The sequence below is a fragment of the Palaemon carinicauda genome, chromosome 7 (assembly GCF_036898095.1).
Source record: "Palaemon carinicauda isolate YSFRI2023 chromosome 7, ASM3689809v2, whole genome shotgun sequence".
NCBI classification, from domain to species: Eukaryota; Metazoa; Arthropoda; class Malacostraca; order Decapoda; family Palaemonidae; genus Palaemon; species Palaemon carinicauda.
In genome coordinates this window covers 14,799,087-14,811,586 of record NC_090731.1, presented here as the reverse complement: position 1 = coordinate 14,811,586, position 12,500 = coordinate 14,799,087, and the positions used below count along the sequence as shown (strand labels likewise).

Sequence of the window (12,500 nt, the reverse complement as noted above, 5' to 3'; positions counted from 1 at the left end):
AGCACCCCTGTGAGTTAGTGCAAATCCCCCCTTTTTGCTCGGAAACGTTTCCTACTAACTGGTTGGTTAAAATTATTTTGTCCAACCAATCTGTTAGTTGGAAACCTTTCCGAACTAAAAGGGCAATTTTACGAGTCAGTGCAAATGCCCCCTTTTAGGTCGGAAACGTTTCCCACTAGCTGATTGGCTAGAATTATTTTGTCCAACCAATCAGCTAGTAGGAAACTTTTCCGAGCTAAAAGAGCACCCCTGTGAGTCAGTGCTAATGCGCCTCATTAAAAGAATGAATTATAGTACCTTAGGTATAACTCATATGACATCTATAGTATAATAGGTTTGGGTATACTTGGGCACACTATCCTACCTTATTTCTCTTCCTCTTATTTCTTTTTTTTTTTTTTAGTTTTTATAGTTCATATATGAAAGATTTATTTTAATGTGGCTATTCTTCTTATAATATGTAATTTTAATGGTTTCATACTCTTCTTGCTGTTTATTTCCTTATCTCCTTTGCTCACTGAGTTATTTTTTCCTTTTGGAACCCTTAGGCTTATAGCATCTTGCTTTTCCAACTAGGGTTGCATCTTAGCTAATAATAATAATAATAATAATAATAATAATAATAATAATAATAATAATAACAATTAGTGGTAGCGAGTCTTTTAAAAGCTGTTTGTAGATATCTGGCACAAAATTATTGAAAAATATTTCATAGATTTAAATACTTACTGAAGTGATAGCCGAGAGCATAGAAATATAAATAGATGTTAGGCTAACAGATGTACTCAGTGAGATGACACAGTATTCATTTAAAAGCATAACTGGATGGCTGACTAAAACGAGTAAAGTACATAATAATGAAAGACTCAAAGAGTATGGGGAGATGTAATTTTTCTTTTGAGAGAACATCGAGAATCTTTAAGAAAAATATTAGAATTTATTTTTTTTTTTAAATTTCACATAATACTGATAATAAATAGGCTTACAAGCGTTAGAAACAATACAAAGGGATAGATAATATAAAAATAAGTGTAACCTTCTTCGTGGTTAAAGTAATGACCAATTCCATGTTCAGAATTTGTTATTTATTTATCTATTTTTTTTTTAGCATTAATAATTCTTAATTGCCCTTAGAGGAATATCCTATAAAGACATTTTTTTTTCTCGCAGAACCTTAAAATATTCATCACTAATAATTTCTTTTTTTTTAGTTAGCCTCAATAATTCTTACTTGGTCTTGGAGGGAAATCCGATAAAGGTATTATTCTCTTACAGAGATATTATTATTATTATTATTATTATTATTATTATTATTATTATCCAAGCTATAATCCTAGTTAGAAAAGCAAGATGCTATAAGCCCAAGGGCTCCAACAGGGAAAAATAGCCTAGCGAGGAAAGGAACTAAGGAAATAAATAAATGCTGAGAACAAATTAACAATAAATCATTCTACAAACAACAACAACGCCAAAACAGATATGTCATATATAAACTATGAAAATAAAATACTTATCTCTAACAATTTTGCACTTATGTTAAAACAGGCAATCAATTCTGGAAGGATCAAAGACGTAGAAGCATGTTTAGACCAAACGCAAGAATACCTCAACAGCTCGGTTTACTGTGGGCTGACACCTTTACACTCAGCGTGTCACATGAAGCAGTTTGATATACTTAAGCTTCTGATAACTCGAGGAGCACAGGTTAGTATTCACACCAAATTACAGAAGATTATATTATTAAGAAAACATGAATGGACATGGCATAAATGTTAAAACATATGAGTATGATAAATTGTTTGCAAAGACCACCGATGATGATGATGTTAGATTAACCCGTAGGTAAGGCGGGCCACAGGCTCTGTGTATTGGCAGCCCGTAAGAAACACCCCTATTGATCTTAATATTTATAACTGCAGTTATTATACTGTTTTACCTTAAAAGTCATATATGAGAATGATAAAATGTTTGCAGACACCCCCACTGATGGTGATGTTTAGATTAACCCGTATCTAAAGCGGTCCACAGGCTCTGTGTATTGGCAGCCCTTAAGAAACACCCCTATTAAGTTTAATATTCATAACTGTAGTTATTATACTGTTTTACCTTAAAAGTCATATATGAGAATGATAAATTGCTTGCAAAGAAACCCACTGATGATGATGTTAGATTAACACGAATCTAAGGCGGGCCACAGGCTCTGTGTATTGGCAGCCCTTAAGAAACACCCCTATTAAGTTTAATATTTATAACTGTAGTTATTATACTGTTTTACCTAAAAAGTCATGTATGAGAATGATGAATTGTTTGCAAAGACCACCGATGATAATGATGTTAGATTAACACGTATCTAAGGGGGCCACAGGCTCTGTGTATTGGCAGCCCGTAAGAAACACCCCTATTGCTTTTTATATTTATAACTGTAGTTATTATACTGTTTTACCTTAAAAGTCATGTATGAGAATGATAAATTGCTTGCAAAGAAACCCGATGATGATGATGTTAGATTAATCCGTGGCTAAGGGGGCCACAGGCTCTGTGTATTGGCAGCCCGTAAAAAAAAAAAAAAAAAAAAAAAAAAAAAAAAAAAAAAAAAAAAAAGCCAAGTTCAATATTTACAGCTGCAGTTATTATACTGTTTAACCTTAAAAGTCGGCCAGCAGAGCTTAACTGCTTTTTTAAACTTTCATAAGCAATTTTCCAAAATTATGAGAATGATAAATTGTACGCAAACACCCTCTATGATGATGTTGGATTAACCCATAGCTAAGGCGGACCACTGGCTCTGCTCATTGGCAGCCCGTGTGAAACAACCCCATTAAGTTTAATATTTATAGCTGTAGTTAATATACTGTTTTAAATGAAAAGTCGGTTTGCAGAGCTTACTTACCTTTTCAAATGATCATGCAGTTAGATTACCCCACAGCTAAGGCGGACCACCGGCTCTGCGCATTGGTAGCCCATATGAAACAACGCCATTAAGGTTAATATTTATAGCTGAAGTTATTATACTGTTTTATGTTAAAAGGCACTTCGCAGAGCTTAATTACTTTTTAAATTTCCATATGCAATTTTCAAAGTCTTTGTTGCGTTTAGCCCGTATCTAAGGCAGACCACAGGCCCTGCGCATTGGCAGCCCATATGAAACAATGCCATTAAGTTTAATATCAATAGCTGAAGTTATTATACTGTTTTATGTTAAAAGGCACTTCGTAGAGCTTAATTACTTTTTAAATTTCCATAAGCAACTTCCCAAATCTTCATTGCAGATAAATGCTCACGACAGCCTGGGAAATTCTGCACTCCATATTGCCGTGAAGGAGATATGGCATGACGGCGTCAGAGAACTTCTCCAACATGGGGCCTCTCCTAACGATTTGAGCAAGCCTCCAGATAGCTTCAAAAGCATGATACGCGAAACCCCACTTCATGTAGCTGTTAAATTGGCTGATAGGATATCCACATCTCTTTTATTGAAACATAATCCGGATCTCAACATTAGAGATGGTAACAACCAAACAGTTTTTCACTTGGCTGCATCGAATAGAAATCTCCCGATTCTGAAGGACCTTTTGGCAGATGTGAATCTTTCAAAGTATATGAAAACTCTAGACGAAAGTGGCCATACAATATATCATGCAGCCCTTTCAAATACGTTTGGTACTAATTGTGAAGGTCAGGTGTTAAAGGTGATTCAGTACATTTACACATTTCATAACAATCTTGACCAGCCCAATATGTTTGGAGAAACACCTTTAATCAGAGCATGTTTTCTTGGTCTTTCTGATGTTGTCAGATTCTTCCTCAATAATGGAGCTGACCCAACTAGAGTTACTTTTCAAAAGCAGTCAGTGATACACGCTGCTTGTATTTCTGGAAATTCTGACACTCTTCAACATTTGCTCAAAACAGAACGTGTTGGAGACTTGATTTCATTTGTCGATAACAATGGGTATCATCCCTTGTACTACGCCATAGAAAATTCTTCACTAGAATGTTGCAAACTTCTCCTAGAAAAAGGTGAGCGTTTGGCTAATGTTTACAAAGATGATGTTTCTAATTTCATGTTAGTTAGAAGATCTTTGCCAACTGCAATGCAACTTTTTAGAGATCTTTTCAATTCGAGTATTAAACTGTCAAATAAACCTAAACATCATCCAGATTATAGTGTTACTTTTGACTACTCAAGTCTCATGTCACCAGGAAAAGCAAATATCCAATGCTCCATCATATCTGAACTGACTGGTACCCCTTTGGAGGGCCTTATAAAACATCCACTGATTGAAAGTTTCTTATATATTAAATGGTGCCGCATAAGAGCAGCATTCTATTTGAATGTATTCCAGTATTTCATATACCTTATGATTCACAGTGTCTTTGTTATAATGTCGTTTGGAAAAAAGCCAAAAGACTGGTCGAAAGATCCATTTTCACTGATGATGTTCAGAATATTTCACGGCATTTTCTTCGGCATTATAGTTATACCTGAGATTGTCATGACATTTGCCAATATCAAAAAGTACTTGACGCACTGGGAAACCTACACTAAAGTTGCTGCTTTAGCAAGTTCTGCTGTTGTTGTGTGCATAGTATCTGGTAAAATCGTTGATGATGTTACCCTGAACAAACCCAATGCAGGACTATCTACTGAAAGAATGTTTGCTAGTATGTCTATTGTCCTTGGGTGGATTGAACTTATGATGCTCCTGGGACGCTTCCCTACCTTAGGTGCTTACATTCTGATGGTCACCAAAGTAGGCAAATCTATTTTCACGTTTCTTTTCGCATTTTTGAGTGTCCTTATAGGATTCAACCTAGGATTTCATATCCTTTTTCAAAGGCTTCCCATATTTGCTGATCTTAACCTTGGCTTTGTGAAGATTCTTATGATGCTGAAAGGGGAAATATCTTATAGCCAGTTTGTTAACCAAAAGGGGTCCCCTTTCAACTTATACCCTCAGATCCTTATGAGCATTTTTCTCTTCCTAGTACCCATAATAATGGCTAACCTCCTAACTGGCTTGGCTGTGAAAGGCACCCCCGACCTGAAAAGACAGGGTAAAATCAAAAGGTTAATTAAACAGTCATCGTATCTTGTGGCATGTGAGAAACTACTTGCTTTTACATACAAGATGAAGTGCTTCCCACGGGGATTGCTTTTACTGTTATCCTCACGTCTAACTATTGACACAGAAATAACCATCTACCCAAACAAGGAATTCAAAAAGCCTAAGTACATGAGGACCATACCACAGGAGACAGTTTCGGAAGCTATTGTCCTTGGTAGCTGCAAAGAGCCAGAGGATTACCCCGAAGATGGTGATGACGATGTTGTTGAACAGTTGAAATCTTTCAAGATAAGATATTCGAGTGATCGTAGAACGCAAGGGCACAAGATAGAAGATCTTTCAGATATGTGTGCTGACATTAAAAAACAGCTGACAGAACTTTCACAGCAAATGCAGGGACAGATTCACCAGAGTCAGAACATATACAACATATTATCTGGAAATCATTCAAGATAATTGATTTATTCTATATACAATACATCCAAAACCTGCATTGATTTTATACGAGTTTAAAAGAACCTTATATTTTTACAATTTAAGTCTTCTATTTTATCTAAAAGTATCAAGAAGGCATTTTCATAGATTGGTTAATTATCAGATTTTCACCACCAAGTGAAAGGCAATGTGATCATGTGTTTATTAAAGTGTCATTACCCAAACCTGCATTGATTTTATACAAATTTAAAAGAACATGACATTTTTACAATTTTAGTCTTCTGTTTTATCCAAAAGTATTAAGAAACGATTTCAGTAAATTGGTTAATTGTGCAGATTTTCCCCACAAGTGAAAGTCAAAGTGATAATGTGTTTATTAAAGAGTTAATAGTTACAATTCTTATGTCAGATGCTTTTCTTAAAAAGAAGCAAAATACTATTCCAAGAGAAAATGCTAATTTTGATTATATCTCTACCAGTAATACACAGTTACTGCAATAAATAATATTATTGTTTGTTTCCGATACATTGATTAGAGAAATTATTCTCTATAGTATGTATATGTATAAAAAACATATAAAAATATACGCCGTATGTTAAATTCTTTCTGAACTTCCTATGTTATTTAACAACAGGTTTAATAAGATTTTGATTGGAAGTCTCTGATATACTACAAAAAAATTATTGTTAATTAAGTAGGGCACATAAATAGACATAAATAAAGAATAAACAAACAAGATTAATATTTTCTTTGGAAGTATTAGCGGGTAATGGATGGAGAAATTTAAAGTAGTTATAAGTATCTTTAGAGAAAATAGATGTGTAATGTTTCTACGTATGTTCCAAATGAGATGTTTCCTTTCGTTTTTTTTTTCTTTTTTTTTTTTGTAATTCTGGAAAGTTTCTTTTTTCGAGCTCCAAATCTTGATTAATAGTCCATGACTGTATATCTAGAATTAAAAATATACCTGAATGATCTTTTATAATCTAAGTTTCTTCTATATGAATTTGAATAAAAACTCCAGTGTGATATGTTTTTATTCAACCAAACATTCCATCTTGTTATTATTACTATCACACTGTTCTATCTAGTTTCTCTTCCTCTTGTTTTGTTAAAGTTTTTAATGTTTATATAGGTAATATTTACTCCAATGTTTTTGCTGTTAAATATTTTATTTTTCCTTGTTTCCTTTCCTCACTGGGCTATTTTCCCTGTTGGAGCCCCTAAGCTTATAGCATCCTGCTTTTCCAACTAGGGTTGTAGCTTAGCATTTAATAATAATAATAATAATAATAATAATAATAATAATAATACTAAGCTGCAACCCTAGTTGGAAAAGCAGGATGCTATAAGCCCAAGGGCTCCAATAGGGAAAATTGCCCAGCGAGGAAAGTGGATCATGTGCATTAACTGCATTACTCGTTTAATTTTTATAAGTGAACTTGTAAAATTATTTTAGATATTAGAGCAAACATCTCTTGCAGTAAGATATAAATCATAGCCCATTATGTATTACCTCAGATCTTATATTTCCTCATAAAACAATAAATAAATAACAAGTATTAACTATTTTATCTATGTGGCTGAAGTCAAGCGTTCAATATAACGAAGTCCTGCACTGCCTCATAATTCAATGATGATGATGATTATTATTATTATTATTATTATTATTATTATTATTATTACTTGCTAAGCTACAATCCTAGTTGGAAAAGCAGAATACTATAAGCCCAGGGGTTCCAACAGGGAAAGTAGCCCAGTGATGAAAGGAAATAAGGAAAAATGAAATATTTTAGGAACAGTACCATTAAAATAAATATTTCCTATATAAACTATGAAAACTTTGACAAAACAAGAGGAAGAAAAATGAGATAGAATAGAGTGCCCGAATGTACCCTCAAGCAAGAGAACTCTAACCCGAGATTCGTAATCTCATTTTGCTTTTCTAGGATTATGAATTAGGTCTCCAGTTTTGAAACAGGATTGCGCTACAGGCTTTGCAGGTGTGGTTTAAACTGCTAAAATAAAGGGATAGCTATTAGCACTAAGCTTTACAGTGAGGAACTTTAGGTCTATTTCCTCATTCATGAAGTCTACCTTCTCTATGATTATACATATATATATATATATATATATATATATATATATATATATATATTTATATATATTGCATATGTATGTGCATATGTATATGCATATCCATATATGTACATATGTTTATATATATGATTATATAAAACCCACGCACCCATATATATATATATATATATATATATATATATTGCAAATGTATATATTTACATTTAAATGATTATATAACACACAAACACACACACACATATATATATATATATATATATATATATATGTATATATATGTATATATATGTCTACATATACATATATACATACATACATATATATATATATATATATATATATATATATATATATATATATATATATATATATATATATACATTTGTGTGTGCATGTGTATCAAAAAGTAACTATCCTTGTAAAGGAAGCCAAAGTACTCTGAGCCCTTTTGCATTTCTTATCTTGTCTTCGAGTTCAACATATTGTCTTCGTATGATGGACATATCCACGATGATTTCCTGCTCTTATATCTATATAATCTGCCAAGTGTATAAATAATGTAAAGGCTCTATCAAACACAAAAGAAATTTGCATATAAAATATTTCGAATATTTCTTATTAATTACATATTAATTAATGGAGAAACCTATAGCTTTTATGGCAAAGGTAATTTCTTCATCGGGGGGGGGGGGGGGCGACTTTGAGTATTGAATATAAACCATAATAGTATTCCGTGGCTGTTTTTATAAATAACAGATGAACGAAAATAACCAATTATTTTGCTAAACAAGTTAACATGTGATGTTTAAATTTCCTTCTTGGAAGCGAATTTTTACATTACCTGAGTATTTATATCTTTAAGAGAAGAATCTCATACCACCTTCTACGAACTATTAGTAGAATACTATGAAGCGTGAAGTAGAAGATGATGAGTAGAGAAGTATTGATTGAAAAGCTCGAGATTGAGACGACTGGCGCAATCTAACCGAGGCCCTTTGCGTCAATAGGCGTAGGAGATGATGAAGATGATGATGATGATGAATAAAAAAACTAAAGAAATGGGTAACAGTGTGAATATGTCTGCAAAGAAATGAAAAAGAGGAGTAAATGTTATTATTATTATTATTATTATTATTATTATTATTATTATTATTATTATTACTTGCTAAGCTACAACCCCAGTTGGAAAAGTAGGATGCTATAAGCCCATGGGCTTCAACAGGGAAAATAGCCCAGTGAGGAAAGGAAATAAGGGAAAAATAGAAGAGAAGTTTAAGAACAATAATAACATTAAAATAAAACCTTCATGTGTAAACTATAAAACCATGAAAATAAAAAGTTAATAAAAACTTGAAAAAAAAGAAGAGGAAGAGAAACAAGATACAATAGTGTGCCCGATTGTACCCTCAAGCAAGAGATCTCTAACCCAAGACAGTGAAAGACCAGGGTAGAGAAGCTATGACACTACCGAAGACTAGAGAACACTGGTTTGATTTTGCAGTGTCCTTCTCCCAGAAGAGCTGCTTACCATAGCTGAAGGGTCATTCATACGAGTATCACCAAATCGATATAACAGACAATGGAAACCTAACAAGGTACTAAGACGTAGGCAAAACATTACTAGGAAAGTTGAATTGCATCTGATTGTTGTAGAGACATGTATCGTATTTAGAGTTTCATCTCGAGCACCTATGAAGAATTAGATAAAGCTCTAAGGTTTATGTTAACAGGTGGGATTATCTAGAAATGAGTCAAATTGGTATAATATCTATAAGATTACAAAGTCACCACACTTTAACAAATTTACATCATAATTTGTACTCATTCAACTGATATATATCATAATTTGTATCCCTTTTAACAGATATACATCAAAATTTGTATCCCTTTAACAAATATACATCAAAATTTGTATCCCTTTAACAAATGTACATAAACATTTGTATCCCTTTAACAGCTATAAATCAAAATTTGTATCCCTTTAACTGATATACATTAAAATTTTTATCCCTTTAACAGATGTACATCAAAATTTTTATCCCTTTAACAAATATACATAAAAGATTTTATCCCTTTAACAGATACACATCAAAATTTTTATCCCTTTAACAAATATACATCAAAATTTGTATCCGTTTACCAGACATACATCAAAATTCTTATAATTTTAACAGATATACATCAAAATTTGTATCCCTTTAACAAATATACATCAAAATTTGTATCCCTCTACCAGATATACATAAAATTTTTAATAAGTTTACCAGATATACATCAAAATTTTTATCACTTTAACTGATGTACATAAAAATTTGTATCCCTTTAACTGATATATATTAAAAATTTTATCCCTTTAACAGAGTACATAAAAATGTTTATCCCTTTAACAAATATACATCAAAATTTGTATCCCTTTACCAGATATACATCAAAATTGTTATCACTTTAACAGATATACATAAAAATTGTATCCCTTTACCAGATATACATCATAATTTGTATATTTTTACCAAATATACATCAAAATTTGAATCCCTTTAACAAATCTACATCAAAATTTGTATCCGTTTATCAGATATACATCAAAATCTTTATCCCTTTACCAGATATACATAAAAAATTGTATCCCTTTACCAGATATACATCATAATTTTTATATTTTTAACAAATATACATCAAAATTTGTATCCCTTTAACAGATGTCATCCCTTTAACAGATATACATCAAAATTTTTATCCCTTTACCAGATATACATCAAAATCTTTATCACTTTAACAGATATACATCAAAATTTTTATCCCTTCAACAAATATACATTAGAATTTTCATCACTATAACAGATATACATCAAAATTTGTGTCCCTTTAACAGATATACATAAAATTTTTATCCCTTTACCAGATATAAATAAAAAATTGTATCCCTTTACCAGATATATATCATAATTTGCATATTTTCAACAAATATAAATCAAAATTTGTATCCCTTCAACAGATATACATTGAAATTGTTATCCCTTTACCAGATATACATCATAATTTGCATATTTTCAACAAATATACATCAAAATTTGTATCCTTTTAACGGATATACGTCAAATATATATATATATATATATATATATATATATATATATATATATGCATATATATATAAATATATATATATATATATATATATATATATATATATATATATACATATATATATATATATATATATATATATATATATATGTATATATATATATATATATATATATATATATATATATATATATGTATGTATATATATACGTATATATATATATATATATATATATATATATATATATATATATATATATATATGCATTCTTTCAACATTTATACATCATAACCTTTATTCTGGGTACTCCATATTTGGAAGGGTTAAAACATGAAACACATTCCAATTGCTATACCGTGAGAAATGTCAACGTAAGTTTGATTTTTAAGAAACGTTCATTATCTTCCTAGTAAATCCGGTGTTCAACTCGGTGCCAACGACACGCGTTTCATAGCAGGACATTTCCACTGTGCTATGATTTGGTCAGTAGTCTCAGACTGGCTGTCCACGGGCGCAGGAGCTAGCTGGTCGCTTGTCACTCCGGAATAGGTAAGGTGTCGAATCCCTTTTTTTTTTTTTTTTTTAAATTGTATATCTTAAATACGTTAGACTAGTTAGCCCTCTCATATCGTAAGAATTATGATTAGCGTACGATACTGGGCGGTTGGAAAAGAAACCCCAGTTTGATAAGGAATTGGGCGCAGGAGCTAGCTGGTCGCTTGTCACTCCGGAATAGGTAAGGTGTCGAATCCCTTTTTTTTTTTTTTTTTTAAATTGTATATCTTAAATACGTTAGACTAGTTAGCCCTCTCATATCGTAAGAATTATGATTAGCGTACGATACTGGGCGGTTGGAAAAGAAACCCCAGTTTGATAAGGAATTGGGCGCAGGAGCTAGCTGGTCGCTTGTCACTCCGGAATAGGTAAGGTGTCGAATCCCTTTTTTTTTTTTTTTTTTAAATTGTATATCTTAAATACGTTAGACTAGTTAGCCCTCTCATATCGTAAGAATTATGATTAGCGTACGATACTGGGCGGTTGGAAAAGAAACCCCAGTTTGATAAGGAATTGGGCGCAGGAGCTAGCTGGTCGCTTGTCACTCCGGAATAGGTAAGGTGTCGAATCCCTTTTTTTTTTTTTTTTTTAAATTGTATATCTTAAATACGTTAGACTAGTTAGCCCTCTCATATCGTAAGAATTATGATTAGCGTACGATACTGGGCGGTTGGAAAAGAAACCCCAGTTTGATAAGGAATTGGGCGCAGGAGCTAGCTGGTCGCTTGTCACTCCGGAATAGGTAAGGTGTCGAATCCCTTTTTTTTTTTTTTTTTTAAATTGTATATCTTAAATACGTTAGACTAGTTAGCCCTCTCATATCGTAAGAATTATGATTAGCGTACGATACTGGGCGGTTGGAAAAGAAACCCCAGTTTGATAAGGAATTGGGCGCAGGAGCTAGCTGGTCGCTTGTCACTCCGGAATAGGTAAGGTGTCGAATCCCTTTTTTTTCTTTTTTTTTTAAATTGTATATCTTAAATACGTTGGACTATTTAGCCCTTTCATATCGTAAGAATTATGACTAGCGTCCGATACTGGGCGGTTGGAAAGGAACACCAGTTTGATAAGGAATTGGAAGATTTCCCTTTTTTCTAATTGTATATCTTAAATACGTTGGACTAGTTAGCCCTTTCATATCGTAAGAATTATGATTAGCGTACAATACTGGGCGGTTGGAAAAGAAACCCCAGTTTGATAAGGAATTGGAAGATTACGAAAAGGCCAAACATTCTTATAATTTATTTCCATC

General features: G+C 32.2%; 2 protein-coding genes across 3 annotated transcripts in view; both read left to right on the top strand.

The window, feature by feature from the left end:
- The window catches only part of LOC137643863 (transient receptor potential channel pyrexia-like), an 11,232-nt gene extending 4,870 nt beyond the window's left edge, over positions 1-6,362 (top strand). Inside the window, exons 3-4 of the mRNA XM_068376594.1 lie at positions 1,546-1,704; positions 3,270-6,362. Of these exons, the coding sequence (XP_068232695.1) occupies positions 1,546-1,704; positions 3,270-5,525 (2,415 nt within the window). The 3' untranslated portion in view covers positions 5,526-6,362. The remainder of the gene's footprint in view (positions 1-1,545; positions 1,705-3,269) is intronic.
- A 4,725-nt stretch (positions 6,363-11,087) lies between these two features.
- The window catches only part of LOC137643861 (transient receptor potential channel pyrexia-like), an 18,347-nt gene continuing 16,934 nt past the window's right edge, over positions 11,088-12,500 (top strand). Inside the window, exon 1 of one of the 2 annotated variants that reach the window (XM_068376592.1) lies at positions 11,088-11,242. The gene's annotated coding sequence lies outside the window, so the exon portion shown is untranslated. Of the gene's footprint in view, positions 11,243-12,122; positions 12,178-12,500 lie in introns of those variants that run through there. The other variant, XM_068376593.1, reaches the window with a different exon arrangement.